Raw genomic sequence first — 22,014 nt, 5'->3', positions numbered from 1 at the left:
AGATCTCAAGTTTAACTTACATGAATGATGAAAATGTATTATACGTGTGTAAGATTCGATACCTCGTTTTTGGTTAGCCACCCTTGACCAACTCCAATGGTGGGCTAAAAGTCAAATTACCCCCCAAAATTTCCCCCCAAAGCCAATCCAACCCAAGGGAAAAATTTGGGCTAAATGCTAAATGCTAAGACCATCTCCAATGGTGGCTTATAATCTAAATTTTCCCTTTTTTCCCCCCCAAAATCCACTTCAACCCAAAAGCTAAACCAAACCTAAAACCTAAAACTTAAAATGAACCCAAATACCAGTCACAAATTTAGCTCACAAATTGTAGTAGGACCCACACCCCAAAACCCCAAAACCCAATCTGCCTCACACGCATAAACAGTGCAGATAAAGCCCACCCACGTGGGTTGTCCCATCTGCTGTCAGTTTCACTGTACCCCAACGGCTACTTTTCTTCATCCAACGGCTCCATTTAAATGGGCCGTTGGTTAATCCAACGGTCTAGGTTCAAATTATTTTTTTTAAGTTTTATATTTATATATTTATTGAATCCAACGGCTTAGATCGAATAAAATCAAATTTAACAGTAAAAAAAAAGATTTAACCGTCCAAATTTAAATCCAACGGCTAAAATAATTTTAAAAAAAATATTTAACTTAAAATTCAACCAAAAACTCTATAAATACCTATGTATTTGTTCAAACATCCACACAAAACTCACTTTTCTCCTACAATTCTTCCAATTTTTCTTTCTACCATTTCTTCTCATTTCCAAAATTTTTGAGATGGCAAAAGAGCATGTTAGAGGTCGTAATTGGACCTTTGACGAAGATATTGCTTTATGTTTGGCATGGATTTCTGTTAGCGAAGATGGTGCCGTCGGCACCAATCAAAATAGAAAGGTTTTGTGGGGTAAAATTGTTGATAAGTTCCATGAAAACTCCAACGCCGGTCAAAGGGAAGTTGGTGGTGTTTATGATCGGTGGAAGATTATCAACAAAGCGTGCACTTTGTGGAAGGGAAACTTGGAGAGAGCCATGGTTGACATGCCTAGTGGAAGGGGCGCCTCAGAAATTGTGAGTTTCTTTGTTGATATTTTAGTTGTCATGTACATAATAGTATTTTGCAACTAATTGTTTTTATGTATTTGTTGCATAGGGTAACAAAGCAATGGCAATTTACAAGACAAGAACTACACCAAAAAATCAAGCTTTTAAGTTGCATCATGCTTGGAACATCCTCAAGGATTGTCCGAGGTGGGGAACCGATGTGAATCAACAATGTAGAAGATTATTTCATAATGAAGCCCCACCCCCAACAATGTGGAAGATTATTTCATAATGAAGCCCCACCCCCAAATGATGTCAACGAAGGTGTGAATTTTGCTGACAATGAAGGTGTCGACCAAATGAGCCAAACTTCTTCTTTTCCAAGGCCCCCAGGTAGAGATAAGCAAAAGGAAGCAAAGAGAAAAGGGAAGTCCCAAGATCCGATACGTGCACAATTTGTTAGCGAAATGGCAAGAATAAACGAAAACCAGTGCCATCGGCAAGAAGAATCGGCCCAAATGTTTTTGGCCATGAAGGAAGAAGGGGATAGGGAGCAAGAAAGGTACAAAACTAATTTGATAATAGAGGACCTCGACAAATACACTCTAGAGAGAAAGAAATACTTACGTGGTAAACAAAAGGAAATTTTACGAAGGAATGCCACAAGAAGTATATTTCAAGATGATGATTCATCTCAAGACTATCACCAAGTCAAGTTGATGGATATCATTATTAAATTTATGTAGTCTATGAGTTTTCGATTGTATTAAGTTTATGTGGTTTATTAATTGTTCTTTTTTTTTTTCTTTTTTTTTTTAAGTTTATGTGGTTTATCATGATTTTCATGTATTGATTTAATGATTTTTCAAAATTTATCAGAATTTAAATATTTTTAGGTTAAAATGTTCATAAAATTAATTTAAGATAGTCTACATAACTTTTTTTTTTAAAAGTTAATTTAAAAAAAAATTAGCCTTAATTCATTCTTTGATAATCTGGGGCTAAAATTTTAGGCCAGAATGGTTGGAGTAGAAAAACTGTTTCTAGGCTAAAACCTAAATTTTCTGGGCTAAATATTTTTAAGTTTTAGGTCACCATTGGAGATGGTCTAAACCAAGGCCAAATTCCCCCCAAAATTTAGCCCAGAAATCGGAGTGGACTCCATGTAGTATCCCACATCGCCCGTGAGGGCTTGGTCTTTGGGCCTTATATATCCATTGCCAACCTTAAGTTTCAGTGAGGCCTTTTGCGGACTCCCTGAGGGGAGGGCAGGCGCTGGCTACGGCTGAGTACCGGTCCGCAGGAACAAAACCGTGCGGTAGCTCTGTCTGCGGGCAGAGAATGCCAAAGCGGACAATATCACTGGAGCTGAGGGTTGGGATGTGACACTCCATCCAATATTTATCGGAATTTAAATTTTTTTAGATTAAAATGTTCATAAAATTAATTTACGATAGTCTACGTATTTTTTTTAAATTTAATTTAACAAAAAAAAAGGCCTAAATTCATTTTTTTATAATCTTGAGCTAAAATTTTAAGCAAGAACAGTTAGAACAGAAAAGCTGTTTTTGGATTTAAAGCTAAATTTTCCGGACTAAAATATTTAATTTTTAATTCAACCATTGAAAATGATCTTAGAGACTTAGAGTAGAATATTTATCTCCGCTTGTTGTATCAAAACAAAAGGATATCGCTTTTATCATCTAACAAAGAATAATAATTGACTAGTTAATAAACTCAATTCAAACAGTAATACTACACTTCCAACCAAAAGTCGCAAACAAGGGCCAGCTATCCCTGCTACCATGGGATGATCGTATGGCCTGTGCCTGTGACGAATCTTAAAAAAATTACTCAGAGGATCACACATTAAAGTATAAAATATTTCTTAGACATAAAAAATTAATCATAATTCTATTATTTATAACTTATAGAACAAAAAAAAAAATACAAATTACAATTATTCACAATCCCATTTGCCTACCTGTTTCATTGCTTTAATGGACAAAAAAATAAAATATTAAAACAGTCCATGATTATATTATATTCCCGCCAACTAAGATATTTGCTATGCCAACCAATCTCATGCATATAATATATATATATATATATATATATATATATAATAATTGAGGCTAATTTTGGCTTTCATCGCCACTTCCAAAGAAGAAAGATAAGGACAAATGGATGAGTTTGTACTGTGGCCACAAAACCTGCAAGCCCTAGAGTCTTCTCTCCATCTGTCTTCTAAGGATGAGGATTCTCTGAATAATTTTTATAGAGATCTTAGAGATTCTCTTTGTGAGAATCCTAATCTTCTTGGAGATTCTTACATTGTGGTTATCCATTGATATTATACAATTAGTTTTTGTTATGTATTATTTGTATTTAATTTTAAGTAAATAAATTCAAAATAATTTCTGATCGCACGATGTACCATAAACAATTAAGATGTGAGGATCCCTAAGATCCCCACAACTTGAATCCAAATGAGATCCAAAGCTGTCTTCCAGAACAATCTGAAATCGACGTGTCACCGAGAACAGAAAGGAAAGGAAACGATCGATCTTAGGATATGACCCTCTTATGATCGGAGGTGGATTGTTTGCCCTCTCATTTCCATACTCTTCTCATACCCTCTTATTTGTGTGGTTACGGTTAAGCCACGTCAATATTTTATATTAATTTTTTATAAAAATAATAAAATAAAAAGTAATAGGAATATAAAATATTAACATGGCTTAACTATGACCACATATCATAAAAGAATGTGAAAAAAGTATAAAAATGGAAAGACAGAAAATCCACCTTCCTTATGATCAGCTTCTTTACGTTCAATCATACAATAATGCAGTCAGATTGATGTGCCATAAAGTTTCCGTCTGTTCGAATCTACCACAATATTTTCAAATTCGACTAAATTTTACATTTTTAAGTTTATCGTAAGGTCAATCATTAATTGATGACGGGACAAAGCGGGACCAAGACCTAAGTTGATCATGTTGTGCTCTTTTGTGGAATCGTTAGTTGGATTCATAGAATATAACTCGTTTGTTTCGCTTCGTAGCGGTTTATTGGTTTGGCTTCCTCAAGTGGAATTCAGGGTGGAATTTGCCGACTCACCGATGAAACTTGAAACTGAAAATAACTTAATATAATTTGTTGTTTTGGTATTTTGCATGTATTTCTTTGTACATTTTTTTTACGTTTCATTCTTCATTTCTCCTAATAATTATACTTTTTTTTTAACAAACAATATTATCAACACTAAGGAGAGATGAATGAGCTTAGCCTCACAATGGGCTACTAATAATATGATTCAAATTCGTTTTTGATAAGAATCAAACCTAAGACCTCTTACTTACAAGTGAAGATGAATATCACTAGACCGTAGTACTTGCTCTTAAATTAATGTTCACAATTTTTGCAATCTGATCCTCGGGATCTTGACATATTGCAAAAATTGTACACTTCAAGAGAAATGTTCGCATTTTTCGTACTCACTGAATCCACCGGTTCCAAATTCCAAATGCAACAATTTTTCGTATGCATTTTGGTTCCCGCTTGGTAAATCACGCGTACAACGATGAAATTTGCATAAATTTATGCTACAAGGACAATCAAATAGAAAATTAACTAGATTTCAATTCGAAATCCAAATGGTATGTCATCCAAATCAAATACAGCAACAGAAATACAGCTCCATTTTGTATCATAGAATCCGACTTTCTATCAATTATCTGCGTCTCTGAATCTTATCATGGATCGGGAAATTGTTTATCAACTAAAACACAGTGATTCTCTTTCTTACCAATGCCTCACTACAGTGGCTTTCTTTCTCCATCAGCGTCTCACTGCATCACTTCTCTTTCATAACAAAAAAATTCATCTCGCTGCGACTAAAACCTTTCTCTATGTCAACCTTCTTCTTGCATTGCATCCTCTGCTGCTTTTTTGCCTTCAGCGTTTACAGTAACAAGTCGTATCGCTGGCTTTCGTCCCTTTTTCTTTGGGGCGGGTTTTGCAGCGTCTGCATTCACCTGTAGGGTTTAAAATTATCAGCCAGAGAGCAAGGAGGGACTTAATAAAATCATGCAAGGGATAAATCCCTGCAAGCAATAGAGTATATTTTGAATGTCAATGGCAATTAGGAGTTAGGGGTACCTTAAAAACACATTTCTGAAAGTTTGTCAAATAGAAACGCAGACGGTCCCATATAAGGGTAAGAAAATTTATTAGAGCGCGGAGAACAAAGTACTCGCAAAACATTATCGTTCTTTAAGAAAAATAAAGCGGGGTTCGAAAATGATAACGAAGCATACCAGTAGGTTCCCAATATCAGATAATGGTTTCTTTCTTGGCCCAAGATCGTCATTCAACTCTGCAGGCTTCTGAACTAGAGCATTCTGGAGCAGCATTGCACCCTGGGAAGCCACTGTGCTTTCCTTCTCCGCTTCAGTTGCATCTGAACCATTCCAAATGCCATCAGCTGTCTCTGATTGTGGCGACTCGTCCAACTTGATTTGGACTGTTAGTTCTCTATTGCTGCACTTAGAGGCTACACAGCCACATGATACCCCACAGCTACCACCCGTGGATCGACATCTGCATTTCATCGTCTTGCACAAAGAACTCTTACTGCATGAGCAGCACAATGTTGATGCAGTTTTAACTTTTGCAACATTCGAGTTTTCTGATGCAGAGGAGGTGTTGTCGTCCACTAACTTGTAACTGTTACTCCCAACAGAAATGGAATGCTGACTCACAGTCCCCTGATCATCAGATATCATAACTGAAGCTGTGAGAATACAGGAAATCATGGTTTGTATTTCTAATCAGGTCGTATAGTTGTATTTCATTAAGAACCATGCAACTATTTCATTCCCTCAAACCACTACATGATTCAAGCTCCAGAACGAAGATGAACTTTAGTTCAAAAATCAACAACACGAAACATGGATCCGCATTTAAGTGCACTAACCTGTGACTTATTTCCAAAATCAAGCTCAGCCTTGTTCAGTCTTAGTTGTCCAACCAAACTACTTAGACTAACGAATTGTTCCTTCAGATCTTTTATACCTAAATCCTTCTCCAAGCAGTCAACCTCTTGCTCCTGGCATGTGCACCTTAAGATGGCAGGGGGAAAGGGCAAGTTTCAGAAGCAAAATACATAGGAATAGTTTACAACAACCTTGCAGGAACAAAGTTCAGAAGCAAAACTTCTCACCTCGACTTTTCTTGCTGATGTGCTTCTGCTTCATCCTTAAGGTTTGCAGCTTCCTCAGCCATCCTACAAATCCAAAATGAGAAAGATGACTTTCATAATTTGATTGTTTTGGAAATTTTGTCTCACGAGAACTCTTCAGCAGAATCATTCAAATAAATTCCAACAAGTATTAAAATAAAACACAACAATTACATAAATCAGTCATGCATACCATATCATGGAACACGTAGTACACCTTAAGAGGGTTGAAGAAAAATTTAACAAAGGAATGCAAATTTTAGTTTTCAAAAACTTCATTTTAGTGATGGATTTTTGAACTCCAAAATCAAAACTTGCAAAACTAAGTGTCAATGCAATATATTATCTGAGTTATTCTCAACTCTGATTTGAGAAAGTTTGTTCCCCTATATTAACTTGGGATTACTTTCATCCAAGATGTTATCCCGGATATATGTACTTCTCATCTAATATATTATAATTTCAGAACTTATTATCAATTTACTTCTAGAGTTATGCATAAAGAAAATAGTATTGACCATTGATAAGGTATCAGTCCCTCAAGAATGTAGTACTCAGTAAGTTTTATCTTTCATTGCAGTGGCAAAATTCAATCAAGTAGTATGCAAGATGGATTTACTCGGTGTTTGACACTTGATTAGATGTAGCAGAATTTAAAAGGATCCGCCAATCTAACCCACTTATACCAGATAAGAGAAATTTGGATCAACAATTTCAATGGAAAGATTTATTGTCCTGTGAGTCTAGAATGAAATGCCAATCATGTTCTTTTAGTTAGATTCCTGAAGACCAGAGAGATTCATCAGGTAGTGGATATAGAAGGATCCAGTAGCCAAACAAAAAGTTGCTCCGCAAGCTAATGATTTTTTCCTAACTATTTGGTTACACACGTTTGCATCAAAACATGATATATAGTTCTACAAAATATTGTTAAATCTTTTGTGCCTAAGCTCTCTAAAAGCGTACCTTGGAAATATGAGAAAAATACTGTATGCAATATGCATACATAAGTATACAGTTTCTAGCAGCAGTTTACATATTTAAAGAGATTATAGAATAAATGGACAAACAATTGCAATCCGAAGTCGGAGGTTTCAACAAATATTTGGGACTCACTCCTCTATTTGACGTTCATACTGAGTACATAGTTCGTGTAATTCTGCCGTTTCTTCAAACTCACGTTCAATACCCTGCACAAGTTGTTTAAATTGTGTCAAGACTCAAGAGTACTGAAATGATTGTGTTAGAATGAAGTCCTAAGATACTTTTCATCTTTGAAGATGAAATGAAGGGAATGCCATTTCCAATTCAGAGTACACGTGATACAAATATACAGCAATTAAGCTAATGAATCAGTTTACAAGTATACTTGAAGGAGCAAACCCACCAAAAACACACACATGCACAGACAAGCACATATTCAACAATTCATTGTTTGGTTATGAAATACCTGCATTGCCGCAATCTTCCCATTTCTAACACCTACATGATTTGTAAACCAAAATGAGGGGGAAAGCTAACTACTATACAAATTCAACATAAATGTTAGCCAACTCTCAAGGTTTCTGTTCTGACCACCTTTTTTGTGTGACAAAGCCTTGCGAGATTCTAACAGTTGTCTGAGCCGTTTAGTGGCCATGAATGCTTCCATATTCTTCCGATGCAAAACCTGAAGCAGAAAGACCAACACTAAGAGAATTAATTCTACACAATTTGTAACTACCGGATACAAATGGTTCCATCAAGCAGTTCATCTATAGGATCTTATATAAAACAACTACAAATTTACCGTCTTTAGTCTTTGGTTGGAGTCCAATAGCTTAAGCATCCCATGTTTATTCTTCCTACTCTCTTTTTTGAGCTGTTGATGCATAAAGATATCGAAAAGGATTTCAAATACCTTGATATAATATAAGTTCCGGATGAACTATTCAACACTTTTCCACACATACCAAGCAGACTTAGCTAGTAGCTTTTAGATATATATATTATAGACTAAAAGATATGGTGCCAAAAATGTTTATCTCAAATGTGCTAAGTTAATACGTTAGGGAGAAACATATACCTGAAGAACTTCTTTTTCCAGTGAAGCCTTTTGCAATCTGAACTGCACAGACTCTAACTTCATTTTACATTGCAGTTGAACCTAAACAGCACAAAATTCGTTAATATTGAAAAAACAAAATTTAACAAAATTCATACAATAAAGCCTCGTAGTAACTAACAAAATGTCACCTTCTGAGCCTTCAACCTCTGAATCTCGAAATGCAACTGTTTTGTGGGCTCATCGCCCCTTCTTCTTAGGACAGAGAGTTGAGATTGAGCATCTAGCTTCTTCGTCAACACTGCAACCTGCGAAAATGAAATTATAGATATAGAACATGCAAAACCATTATTGAACACCTCGTCACAACTCCGAGCATAAAATCCACCTGATCCTCAAGGAAAGTCAGCTTTTGAATGTAGTCCTCTCTGAGCTTCTGAGCACTGCTAACACAAGAAGTGGATGAACCATTTGCAAGCTTGAATCTCAGCTCCTCAACCTCCTTCTGCCAATAGAAACCAGAAATCAAAATTAATAGATATTCGTACATTATAAACTGAACAAATCAGAATCTAAACGAAAATTGGTTGCCAGATCAATTCAATTACATATATTCACTTTTGCAAAATGCAATTCAAACGAACAAAATCAAATCTGGGATTCCAATTTTCTTTTCTTTTCTCAAACATTTCTCGGCAACCAATCAGGCTCCCTTAAAATCAAAACAAAGCAAATACAGGAAACAAAAATAGAGTGAAGGAGCGACCTGATACGCTTGATTTTCAAGCTCCAATTGTTGAAATTTCTTCTCGTAATCATCGGTGGTGGACGCGTCGACGGTTTGCTTTGCGCGGCGGTTGCCTTTCTTCATCTTGTGGCTTCAGCTTTCCGAACGAATTGCCGGAAAATTGGGAATTTTGAAACCCTAATTGGCGAGTCCGAGTGTGGGTAAGGATCGGATCCGAAGGCTGCAGTGGTGTGAAGTGTTAATGTGCGCTGAAGAAGAAGAAGAGGAACGGACGAGGACCCACCAATATACCCTGTAATAATTAAAAAATAAAAGAGGGAAACCTCTCATTCAAATCTGCCACGTGTGAGTTAAGTGAACGTTGACTCATCATTATTTTTCTTTAAAACTCAAAAATTCAAATTGAAAAGAAAAGGAAAATTGAAATGAGATATGTAAATAAATTCGTGAGCAAGTCGTGTCGCGTCATTTTTTCAAATTTAAACTTACTTTTAACAAAATATTCTTTGTTAATTAAAAAAAGTGAAAAAATTGAATTAATTTTGTCAATAAAATTAAAGAAAAATAACCAAAATAAAAGTTATGAGCAATGTAGTAAATTAAATACAAAATAATTTTATCTTTTTTTTTCAAATCTTCGAAGCCAAATAACTATAAGTCTATATCAATTGCCTCCATTTTCTCTTTCACATTTTTCACCCAAATAAAATAAACTTTAGTGACAAAATAGTTATTAAAAAACAGTTGCTAAAGATATGAACAACCTATTCAGCTACGAAAAATCGTTTGAAGATTGTTACCAAAATCTTTAGCAACCATTTTATATCTCTCTTTGTAATTCTACTTTCAAAAATTTAATAAGCACATGCATAACGTGTGTACAGTTGTTAATTTTTAGAATATCCAGCCCTAAACTAATACCTTATCCAAAAAGAAAACAAAGTTTTCAATTCATGCAAGTCAAACTTGAAAAGATTGCTAATTTGTGTTACCAAACCAACCTAAATTGCACAGACTTTGGGTTTTGCAAAATTTGTAAGAGTAATGTCCTCCTCTTCTACACCAAGTTCAAATTTCTCTCGAAATTTAGATAAATGTAATTTGAATTATGTTGTGAGAAAACTATAAACTTCATGAAACCCATGATTTTCTTTTTCATTATTTTAATTACAATAAATAAGGAAAAGTGGTGTATAATTTCATTAGAAACTTATTATTTTCAACATTAATGTAAAACAAGCAAGAGTTGTAGAGAATGATTGTCTAGAGTAGAGCAGTATGTTGCCCCGCTTGCAATTTTGATGCTCACACCATTAAAAAAACTTTCATTATTTTTTTTTAGTACAACGATATATTTTATACTAAAGGAAGAAAAGATCAGTTAAACCACACAATAGTCAACCTAATTTGATACCAAATTCGCTATCCACAAAATTCGAACCTAAAACCTCTCACTCACAAGCGAAGAGGAATACCATCAGACCGTAATACCGAGTAACAAAAACTTCCATTATTTGAATATTGCATTTTGAGTGCCACATTATAAGCTTGTTTAGAAAAGCTTTTAAAATGACTAAAAACGTTTTTTGTGGAAATGTTTTTTAAATCAATCTTTTAAAATCCAAGAAGATCCTAGAAAAAGTGCTTAATGTTCTTCCTACATGAAATACATATCTATTTAGTGCTTCTTCCAAAGAACACTTAAAGTCCTTTTCAATAAAAATACTTTCAATCATTTTAAAAGTACTTCCAAATCAGCCGTATATAACCTCTACACGGTCCCGTGCCTGATTAAATGGAAAACCATGTTAATTTCGTTGGTGTTCTCTGAGTGTATCTACAAAATGCCATTAAAAATGGTGGATAGAAAACTAACAATATCAACACTCCTGAGTCCTGAGCAACACCATCTAAGCAACAGAGCCAACAAAGGCCAAAACACCTACATCTCTTCTATCTTCAACAATCAAACACAAATCAGGGCTCCGGATCGATAAATCCTCGTAGGCCACCTCAAATCCTACATCACTACGACGCCCTGCTTCAAACTTCTGGTATAAGACAATGCCAATGAGAGAGAGGAAACCAAATTCAAAGGTGGTTTTCCTTCTCATCTGTTCTCTTCTGCCGGAGAGGACTTGTTGGTGCAGCAGGAATTCCAGCTTCCTTGTTTGCGCCTGATTCTTCAGGTTTTTCGACATTCCTTTCTCTAAATGGGTTGCCAATGTTTGATGCAGCAACTGATCGCATGGCCCTTGGTAGCTTCATAGGGACGCTTGCCTCATGTCCTCTGTTATCTGGCCTTCGAGGTGCTTCAGCAACTTCTGGCTGCGAGGGAGGCGGAGCATTTGTAACAAGTTGAATTGTGGATTTTCGCCACTTCTTTCTCTGGTTAGGCTTTGGTGCGTTGGATTTGACCTTCAGTTGATAAAACCATCAAAACGTAAGCCAAAATAAGTCTGAGACTTGTGAAATAATTAAATTCTAACCCCTAAAGACTTTGCACAGATGATAAGGGAAGAGTGAAAAGCAATTCGATAAGACAATCCCTCTAAATAAGTCTATCAGGCGAGACTAAAGTATACCAACGTATTTCCAATTTCGGAAAGAGCCTTCCTTCTTGGTTCACCATCATCAGTTGTCTCGCTAGAGTTATCAGCTAATGCATTCTGAAGCAACCTTGCACCATGAGTAACAAGAATCTGATTCTTCTCTTCTTCATCAGTCCCTATCTCATTTCTAATCACTTCAGACACCTCCGCGTGTGCAGATTCTTGCGCCACAAGTGAAGCTGATTCTCTGTTTGAACACCTTGCAGCCGTACAGCCACATGATGACCCACAGGTGCCTCTGGAAGACCGGCATTCGCATTTGCTAGTTTTGCATGAGGAGCTTTTGCTGCAAGAGCAGCATACGCCTGATTCACTTTTCTTCACAGGACACAATCCCCTCACCTGAAGCATCTAATTTGAAGCCTCCAACATTCTTAATTTCTGACTCATTATATCCTCCCCCACTTGAACTTCCACTTTTGGATTTTCTCTTTTTAGATGGTCGTTTCCCTGACATTACCCAGTCGCCATCCTCCTCCGCATCAGATTTTTCTGAATCAGACGTATCCATATCCTCCCAGATAAACGATGCCCGGTTTTCCTAGATTCACAAAACACGTCAGTCATATAAAGATTAACAATTATAAGTCCATTGTAATCAGGAAATAGCAACAAGTATTTTAAAACAAAAACAATAAAGAAAACATAGTATCAAGCAAAAGAGAATGTCACCCGCACTTACCAGTTTGCGCAAATCATACTTGTGTCCACCATTGTTTAGGTCCGCATCCTTGTAACAGTTCATGGCAAATTTCTTCAAGGCTGCATTCTGTTGCAAGCAAAGAATAATCAGATTAAAATATAAAAGAAAAATGAAGACTCTAAAAGCTGGAAATCAGAAACATTTCAGAAAATTCAGAAAAGCAAATCTGTCCACAAAATTTAAGAATTTAGAAAGAAAGGAGACAACTACTCAAGGATGAATGCCAGGAGTCAGTCGAATAACGACAGGAAGATAGAATATCATGGTTTCACACTGGCAACAACATAATCTAATCTAAGACTTTACCTGATGAACAAGTTCAGACCTCTGCATCTCTGATTTTCTAAGCAAACGACTCAAGCTTACGACTTTTTCCTTCAAATCTCTTATTTCCAAATCCCTCTCTCTGTATGCAACTTCTTTATCTCGCAACAAGCACCTTGAAAATCAAGGAAACATTTCTTTTTTCAGCGGCATTCCAAAGTAACTACTGAAGGTAAAATCAATTACGCTGACATGCACACACTAGAGGTTTTTCTTTCAGACATAAACTAGAAGAAATATTTCTATTCCGGGAAAATCTTTGACCTGAGTATAACCAATTACCTGGAGGAAGAAGCTAAATTGAACAAATGATTCATCACATTTTTTGCATCAGCAAGAGACCGAACTTGGTTCCAGCGTGCCCTCCCAGCAAAACCACGCTCCCTCTCTTCTGCTTCTGATAATTGTGATGCCATAGAAACCAGGGTGCTAGATGAAGTAGCAAGCATGTTTTCGAGTGCATAAATCCTCGAATTTCTCACACCAGGAGACATAGATTCGGGGTAATCGCTACAATTGGCACAATTCAAAAGATAGTTATGTATGTCAACTTAGCACCAAATAATAAAGAAAATTTGTTCAAATAGAATATTCATCTACAAAAAATGCTCACCTGAAATTAGTTCGTTTTAACATTTCTGCTTCTTCTTTTAGCTTTGCAACCTCCTTGGCCATCCTAGCCCGCCTGAAATTCCAAGAGTTAGTGAAACTGATTCTGCAGAATTGTGACTGAGATAGAATCTCTACACAATCTAACAAACAGGTACAAAAGAATTCAAGGGAAAAAACAACCAGCATTGAATATGATTCTTGGCACAACTAAATACAACATTTCAACATAATATTAGGCATGGAATTTTTTTCAAGTTAGTCAACTCTAAAAATCTCATAGACCATTTAAGTAAATTTATAAAGTAGTCTACTAGAATGGAAAGACCTACTCCTCCATTTGACGCTCATACTCAGATCGTACTTCATGCACCCGAACTGTGACTTCAAGCTCATGTTCAATTGCCTGCATCAAAGCCTGTATGCAGAAAAATTATACACAGGATAAATACATACCAGTACATAAACAGATATACTAAGAAGTTACAAGCTGTGAAATGGACTGAAAAGCAAATTTTAACCCTATCACAAGCCTTGCAGTTTCCACATTATAAGAACACAGGAAAATTCTTCTCTAAATAGCTTAGTAAAAATTTCAAAGCAACTGAAGCTGAAGTTTCATTATCAAGTGACGTAAAACACATGGACCTCGTTCAATATGGCATAGATGATGTGACACTATCAATTTGTGTGCAGATCTACAACATTATCCATCTCCATATCATGCAAACAAAAAAAATCCTTCTGATAAATGACTCTTCTTTCTCATTAGATACTTAATAGAGTGACAAGTACCTGAACTCCAGGACCATGTCCACTGCCAGCTCCTGCATAGAGTTGTAATAAATTGTTAATACATTATAATGACCAGAAAATAGAAACAAATAAGGTATGTTGCATGACCAGAAGTTTCACGTGAAGAAGTCTTTCGCGATTCTAAAAGATCTTTTAGCCTTTTTGTGGCCATAGAAGCTTCTTCTGTCTTCCGTTGCAAAACCTGACATTACGTGTAGAAAAGAGTGAATATCTTTCTATAAATGAAGGAAGCACATCCTAGCAAGCATTTTCTTACCATTTTTTGCCTCTGATTCAAAGCTAATAGTTTATGCATTTCGTACTCATTCCTCCTCCCCTCTTTCTTAAGCTGATAATTGGCAAAAAATGAAAAGGAAGATTTCGTTAACTCTCCAGTTTCAAAAATAGATGGTGAAGATAAAAGAGAAGACGTCATAGTCATGCAGTAAACTACACTATAGGCTATACATAGCATCTCATAATTGTTAACACAAAACAGGAACACATTTTTTTTTTGGTCCGAAAAAGGAGAATTCATGTTATTCATGAGAAAGGGTAGATTTCTGCCAACCCAAAATATATGAAAATGAATAAATAACACTTCAAAAGATAAAATGAACTTTAGATAATTTATAAAATTATCTAAAATGTGATTTCTAGATCACGGTTGCCTTTGAAAATCAAATAATAATAAAATGTGTTTTCCATATCATGATTTGAAACAGTATTCTACAAAGCACCATCACTGACACACTTGCAGATTCCAAGATCATTCACATGATAAGCATATGACCAGTATGATTTGGCTATACACCATCAGAAATCAGATAGATGGAAGCTATTTAAAAATTTTATATACCTGAAGAACTTCTTTTTCTCGTGATGCTTTCCATAATCTAAACTGCTCAGACTCTTGTTTGATCTTGTGTTGCAGTTGAACCTAAGAAATAAAAGATTGCATTTAATATTGAAAACAAAACGTTACTAGTATCTTTTTGCTTCAACAGGCACATTCTTAGCAAATAGCACCTTCTGAGTCTTTATTCTCTGTATTTCATCCTGAAGTCGCTTCGCAGCCTCATCACTTTTTTGTTTTTGTCTCAAGAGTTGAGCTTGAGCATCTTGTTTCTTTTTGAGCTCAGAAACCTGCAAAGCAAAATTCAGCCCAGCTGCCCAAGACATGATATTTCCATCAAAAGGTTAAGGCATTTGAACTCACCTGCCCTTCAAGGACATTCAACTTGTGTAGATAATCTTCCTTCAACTTTTGAGCACCATCATCAGAAGTAGATGATATATTTGAAAGATTGTGTCTCAACTCCTCAATCTCTTTCTGCAGAACCAATAGGCAGAATTTATAAGCCAGACCTTTGAACAGACCACAAGTACTGCAGAAAGAAAACAAACCTGCAGTGTTTTCTTTTCATGCTCTAACTCCTGAACTTTCTTCTCATAATGTAGTTTAAGAACCGAGGTATCAGAGGTAGTAAACCGCTTCATTTCAGCCTTGAACAAGTCAAAAGTAACCAAATTAGAATAAAATAAAGCAAAATGATGAAACACCCACACCAATAGAAAACAAACAAGCATAATTTAGACAATAGTAGGATGTAAAGAAATACTCTTGAAAGTTAAATAAACTTCTTTAAGAAAAAACAGTTGGCAACAGTTAGTATGTCATTCAAAATAATATTTAGTGAAAGGTTTCTTCAACTTTATGGATCCTCGAAAATCTATTTCAAAGAAGTAATCCAAAAGGAAAGGATGGAAGCTCAACAATAAATCGCTTTAACATCTCAAAGGATTGAAGTTATCCAATTAAAATAGCACAACAAAGATTTTAATCAAAACTTAAGAAACCTTACCTCCTTCTGTTCAAGAGCTTTGTCCAATTCTTTGAGCTCCCTGTCAAATTTTTCTTGAAGAGAAGAAAATTCTTGCTCCTTTTGCTCCTTTTCGTGATCTTCAATCTCGTCAACTAGTAAATTATATGGAAACATAAAGATTTTATTAGGATAATAGCAATGGAACAAGTATAGAGAACACTAAAAACAACATCTAACCTACCAGCTGCTAAAACATAACAAAAATATAACAATACAACACAGCTATATAACATGAAACATTAAAAGAAGCTTACAATTGGCATGAATGAGAAACAAGGGGATATCAAGAAAATCGAAGCACACAATGATGCCATGTATGAAACTCTATCCCACAAGCCCTTTGCTTCCTCCCCCATAGAATCCTCAAAAATCCTCTTACTTGGTATAAATTGTCTCACATTTACATAGACATTACTAGTTTCAATTACAGGAACCCAAAATTATTTATCAATCAAACCCACAAGCAATCCACAGCTTGAAATACATGCCAGCAAAGAAGACAAATTTTTTCTTTATACACTGAGAACAAAAAAAACATACGAATAAAAAAATGAAAAACTGACAAGTAGTTGTAAATGAAACAGTACTCATGAACAAAGCTTGGTGTTAGATGAAGTTAGAATGTACAACCAAATCAAACAAGTATAGAAGCAAATAACCAAAAATAAAAAGAGAAAAGATAAAGAATTTTTTTCTACCTGAAATATCCCCAGCTTTAGTATCATAATCAGATGAATATTCATTGATAGAGGGGAATAATATATTCTTAGAGCGAAAGCTGTCATCATCTGACTCAGCACAGTCAACAAATCTCTTGTGCTTTGAGTTGTTTGAGTTTTTCAAGCACAATAATTCCCCTTCTAACTCCTGAATTTTTGACACATAACCTTTTAGCAAGTCATAATCCTGCAAAGAGTTTAAAAGCCATGTCTGAGTTCACATTCTTGATTATCGAAGAGAAAAAAAAATTGTGCAACATGAAAAAGAAAACGATTGCCTATACAAAAATAAAAAAATCAAATGCATACTACCCAGTAATGAAAGATAAAATAAAAAAACGAAAAAATCACTATATACCAACCTCAACTGAATTCGAGTCAATCTCATCCCAAGGTTTACCACTTCGTGCTGATTCAATTATCATGGCCAGTTTATCTTTTTCAACCTAAAATATTGAATATTAGTGAAACCCCATACAAGATTGAACAATGACATAACTTTATAACTATTTATAGAAACCTGAGCCTCAAGAGCACGTTGCTTTAGATGTTCGCATGAAACTCGACGTTCTTGAAGCTCGTGACGCAATTCCACATTGCTTGCTTCGAGTAACGATACTTTGTGCTTCAGGATCTAAAAAAGTTGAAGGTCCATGAAAAGTCTGAAGGCAATAAACACATAATCTCACTGAGAAAGAGCGATTGTTATTGCCACTTGTCAATCATATACCTGAAGTTCCTCATATGGTGCACTAGCATCGCCACGATAAAATAAAAGTTCAGTCTGTAACTGTTCAATCTGGCTTCTCATTGTTTGCAACTGAGCTGCCATGGGATCACGATTGACCTACACCATCAAGAACAAAAGAGAAGATCAGTAGAAGACAAAAAGCAAAAAACCTTAACAAAATCATATTATTGCACAAAAACTTACAACTGCCTTATTCTGAATGTTGCGAGCACGATTAGCATATTTCAAAGTATTCAACGTCTCTTCAGCATTTGTGTCAGCTGGACTAACACAAGCTAGGTAAAGACAATAATTTTAGCAAAATTAGTATTGGATAATTTGAAATGCATATCTTAAATGAAGCTTTACTCTAACAAGAAAAATCAACATACCAATCATCACTGTCTTACTATTTCCTCCGAGTGAATCCTAAAAATACACATTGCGAAGATTAGTCAGAAACAGAACTAAGGCATCTTTCCTTTTATTTATTTACAGTGAGTGAAGGACTTCGATTTGGAAAATAACCAATTATATTTTTTTTAAATCAAATAAAATTATATAACTATCTACATAAACACTTCAAGAGATCAGGAGTCAAATGCTAAATAAATTACGATATACATATTATTTCCTATAAGATAATCTATAACCTCAAAAGGCAGTATAAGTTGTCAAAGGGAATTAAAATTCTGCACATTCTTCTTTGCGTTGCTACTTTTTTCTCCTTATCTAAAGTAAACATGATGATAAATACATCTGAACATAAATGTATTGAAGACAGAAAATATGTCTCTAATTTACAAGCTGTCATAACATGTATCAAAATAATTCAAAGGAAATTAAGTGATTTGCATGCCTGTAACAAACGTGTTAATTTGCTATCACGATATGGAACATGGCCGCCTTCTTTCCGCTTCTTTTCATCTCCCAAGGCACTTATCACATTGCCAAGAGCAAGTAAACCCTTGTTGATATGAATGCCTAATACAAGGTAAAATATATGAGTAAGTAGTAGCCAATTCAAACTAAATGGGAAAAAAACAATCAAAGGATAATTTTTATCTCATTTATTTGAGGACAGTGACGTAAGGCTAATGCAGTTAAAGCAATAAATAAAAATGTTATTTTCATACAACCCTATGAGAAAGATTCCATATAAAGTGCATCGTAATTACCTTCTTTCAACCGCATTCCATCAGCACCTGTTCGTTTTGCCCGCTCAGACCCTGCTAAATCCACTAAATGGAGCTTGGCGCATAAGATATCATCACCAATATCATCATTATTTGCTCCATTCACAGAGTGAGCTATCCTCTTCTGCTCCATAGTTATTGTAAATATTGCATGTGAACGGCTGCAATGTGAGAAGAAGAAAATATAAAGGATAATATGTTAGTTCATCCAGTATGAATTCAGCCTTAAAGTAAGAACAACTAAGAATGTAATATAAATATGGTACTACAAAATCAAATCATAACTTAAACAGATAAAGAGTTCAAAACACCCTGTAAAGAAAGTATCTTTATTCAGAAAAAAAAAATTACACATATTACTTACTATAAAACCATCTAATCCTAACTAATAGAAGGCGCAGGCATCGCACCTTGACTGGCTGTTCATATTGGTGCTCCCAGTAGCACGAGATAATGATCCACGTGTGAGATATGATGCCATCTCTCCTTTTGTTCTAACCTCTGCCTCAGTGACACCAGCAAGAGTTATCCCTCCATTCACTGTTTCTCTAATTTGTATAGGCACTCTTGCTGGCACAGGCTTTGCAGGTGCTGCCCCTTCGTTTTTGTGGAGTGATGATGAATTTGGGTCAAGCAAATCAAACACTTCCTCCTTAAATATCTGCCATAATACACATTCAATATCAACATATAACTTAATAATTTAAAGAGAAATACTATTAAGGCTTTTTAGCCAAAATGGTCCCTGATAATTGAAATCAATAGAAGTGGTCCTGAGTTTGTCCACCATCAATCATTTTGGTTCTTCCATGAAAAATTATACTAAATAAGGATCAAAATGACAAAAATGCCCTCAATTTAATAAACAATGTGCCAAATGATTTGACAAAAATTGAGGGTATTTTTGTCATTTTAACTTATTTAATAAAGATTTTTCATAGAATGACCAAAACAATTCATGGTGGACAAACTCAATGACTACTTCTATTGATTTCAAATCTCAGGGACCAAAGTGAGGAGTTATGCAAATCTTAAGGATCATTTTGGCTAAACATCCTACTATTAATGAACTAATGGGAATCTTCATACCTCAATAAATGATACCCTGATCAAAAACTCGGTGTTATCTTTCGTTGTCTCCACTTTCTTAAATATACTTTCCATCACTTTGGGTATTATTCCACCATTACTTCCTTCTCCAGTATAGTTAGTCCCCATTGTATATGTCTTACCGGAACCCGTCTGCAATATTGAACGAATTCAATGTGGCTAATTTGTTTTAGCTCAAACATAAAGTAAAACAAACCCAACAACAGTTTTCATAAACATTATACCTGTCCATAAGCAAGTACAGTCGCATTGTATCCATGGAAAAGGGCATCAACAAGCGGAGCAACACAATCGTCATACACCGCATTGGAAGGAAGTCCGGAGCTACCATACACATAATCATATGTGAATGAATGTGTCCCAATTTGCACCTGTTCACATATCCCAATCATAAATCATTCATTACAAACACATTCATATTTCAATTATCGAAAAAAAATTGAACATGCATTACACATATACAATCTTACACTTCAAAAATCAAGTAAAAGTAACAGTAAGCAGCTAAATCAGACACATTTGAGATTCAAAAAACCAAGAACCAAAAGTTTAACCTAAAAAATTGAGAAGAAATTACCTGGGGTTCACCGGGAACAACGGAAATGCAATCTGTGCAGCCTACCAGAAGCTCGGAGGTAATCAAGGGCCTCACATTGACAGCCACTCGAACACATTCCGAACTATCCATCTCGACCTAATGCGAAAACCCCTCAGATCCCAAATCAAAAAATCCTAAATCCTCCACCACGCCTCCAGATTGAAAAACGAATCCCTAATCACAATCAAATCAAACACCACCGCATTAAAAATCACCTAACAAAAATCAACAGAAGATAAAAAAATCCGATGCGAATTGAGATTGACAGCAATATAAAAGAGGAGGGGGAGATGAAAACGGATCTGGGAGGTAGCTTACCTGAAGGAGGTGGAGAAAAGTGGGATTTGCTTCCTTCCTGCCTTCCAATTTCGTTCGTTTTTGGTTTTTGAAATATGCGTTTGCGTTGTGTGGTGGGAGGGAGGAGAGAGAGAGAGAGAGAGAGAGAGAGAGAGAGAGAGGAAATTTTGAAAGCGGGCAATTGGGGTTGAATTAAAGCGGGTTTTAGAGAAGGCGGACAAGTAAGAATTCAAAAATATCGGGGGTCACGTGACCGGCGCGTGAGGTAGCGAACGGTAACTATTATCATTAGCGGGGTTTAAATGGAAGTGAACCGGGACAGGCTGGCCCACTGTAACGGATGGTGGCGGGGGAAAGGGTGTGTGTGGGTTTGAGTTGGGCCAACAGCTCTTTTTTGCTTCAAGTCAACTTTTGAGTTTTGATGAACACCCCGACAATTAGTTTAATTTTTTATCTGGAGTTTATTGTTAGTTTAAATTTCAGATTAAATCAAACAGTTGCATCTGTTTGAATTTGAATCACACGGTTGTGTTTGCTGTGAAAAAGCATTTGGTTGCCTGTATATTTATATGAACGTCCACCTATACTATTTTCACGTCAATTTCGCAATTTTATTCAGGTTAATAAAACTAACATTTCTTGAAGTTTATCGAGTTTTTATAAAATCTTTTCACGTTTGAGACATTATACTAACACCTTTTAAATTTCAATTTACTTACGTATAACCCCTTTAGTCAAAATTTTGCTAATAAATTGATAACTTTACCCTTATAACTAATTATTTAAACAACGACAAAAAATATTAGAAAAAGAAAATATTTTTAAAAAATAAATTAAACAAGAATAAATTCATTAAAAATGCTTTAAACAATAAAAGAATAAATTAAACATTAAAAAATAATTATAATATTGAGAACTTCCTCCCGGCAGCCAACCTTCATCCCTTTCCTTTCCCCATGTTTGCCCGCTGCCCAGGTCCTTCAACTCCTCCCCCAAGCAGAAGTCATATATCTATCAAGAAAGAAAAAGCCATCAATTGATCATTCTACTACGGCAAGAAGAGTTCTAGATTTTGGGTTCTTCTCTGTTTCTGAAAATTTGCATATAATCTCATCTGAGTTTTGTTCAAATTGATCATAAACCCCAACTTTGGTGAAAATTTGGTGCTGGAATTTCTGGGTTTCTCTAAAAAATGGTGGCTGTGAATATGTGTATGGTGCATCAATTGATGGCTAATTCCATCTTATTCCTTGGAGAAACACCACCACACCATCCACTCTCGCTAGCTTATATGGAAACGCTTAGCGCATCCTGCTTGCTGGCTTTTTCTGGGAGTTACAGTA

General features: G+C 35.5%; 2 protein-coding genes across 3 annotated transcripts; both read right to left on the bottom strand.

The window, feature by feature from the left end:
- Window positions 1-4,680: 4,680 nt before the first annotated feature.
- LOC125476652 (kinesin-like protein KIN-4C) lies at window positions 4,681-9,355 on the bottom strand. 2 transcript variants are annotated; one of them, XM_048582977.1, is made up of 13 exons: window positions 9,111-9,355; window positions 8,733-8,849; window positions 8,536-8,652; window positions 8,366-8,446; window positions 8,090-8,161; window positions 7,879-7,969; window positions 7,751-7,782; window positions 7,417-7,490; window positions 6,283-6,345; window positions 6,037-6,181; window positions 5,378-5,827; window positions 5,220-5,234; window positions 4,681-5,095 (listed from the first exon to the last, which is right to left on the bottom strand). In XM_048582977.1, the coding sequence occupies exons 1-13, from the start codon at window positions 9,213-9,215 to the stop codon at window positions 4,973-4,975; spliced, it is 1,485 nt and encodes a 494-aa protein (XP_048438934.1). In that variant the 5' UTR covers window positions 9,216-9,355; the 3' UTR covers window positions 4,681-4,972. The 2 variants fall into 2 exon arrangements, with proteins under 2 accessions (XP_048438934.1, XP_048438935.1); XM_048582978.1 differs by lacking the exon at window positions 5,220-5,234 and having other exon boundaries at window positions 9,111-9,353.
- A 1,533-nt stretch (window positions 9,356-10,888) lies between these two features.
- LOC103964941 (kinesin-like protein KIN-4C) lies at window positions 10,889-20,856 on the bottom strand. Its single transcript, XM_048583627.1, is given in 29 exon segments — window positions 10,889-11,510; window positions 11,678-12,017; window positions 12,019-12,245; window positions 12,387-12,473; window positions 12,714-12,846; window positions 13,014-13,241; window positions 13,345-13,416; window positions 13,673-13,758; window positions 14,136-14,167; window positions 14,244-14,337; window positions 14,413-14,484; window positions 14,995-15,075; window positions 15,165-15,281; window positions 15,355-15,468; window positions 15,543-15,641; window positions 16,001-16,113; window positions 16,720-16,927; window positions 17,103-17,186; window positions 17,261-17,374; window positions 17,471-17,587; window positions 17,675-17,766; window positions 17,863-17,899; window positions 18,330-18,454; window positions 18,649-18,827; window positions 19,077-19,327; window positions 19,756-19,908; window positions 20,001-20,147; window positions 20,354-20,548; window positions 20,693-20,856. Coding segments are annotated over 28 exon segments (3,840 nt in total). The 5' UTR covers window positions 20,465-20,548; window positions 20,693-20,856; the 3' UTR covers window positions 10,889-11,183.
- Between the last annotated feature and the right edge of the window lie 1,158 nt (window positions 20,857-22,014).

This window comes from the organism of the source record quoted next, unplaced genomic scaffold (genome assembly GCF_019419815.1).
Source record: "Pyrus x bretschneideri cultivar Hongxiangsu unplaced genomic scaffold, Pyrus_bretschneideri_v1 Contig2, whole genome shotgun sequence".
Taxonomy (NCBI): domain Eukaryota; kingdom Viridiplantae; phylum Streptophyta; class Magnoliopsida; order Rosales; family Rosaceae; genus Pyrus; species Pyrus x bretschneideri.
This window is presented reverse-complemented; position numbering and strand designations above follow the sequence as displayed.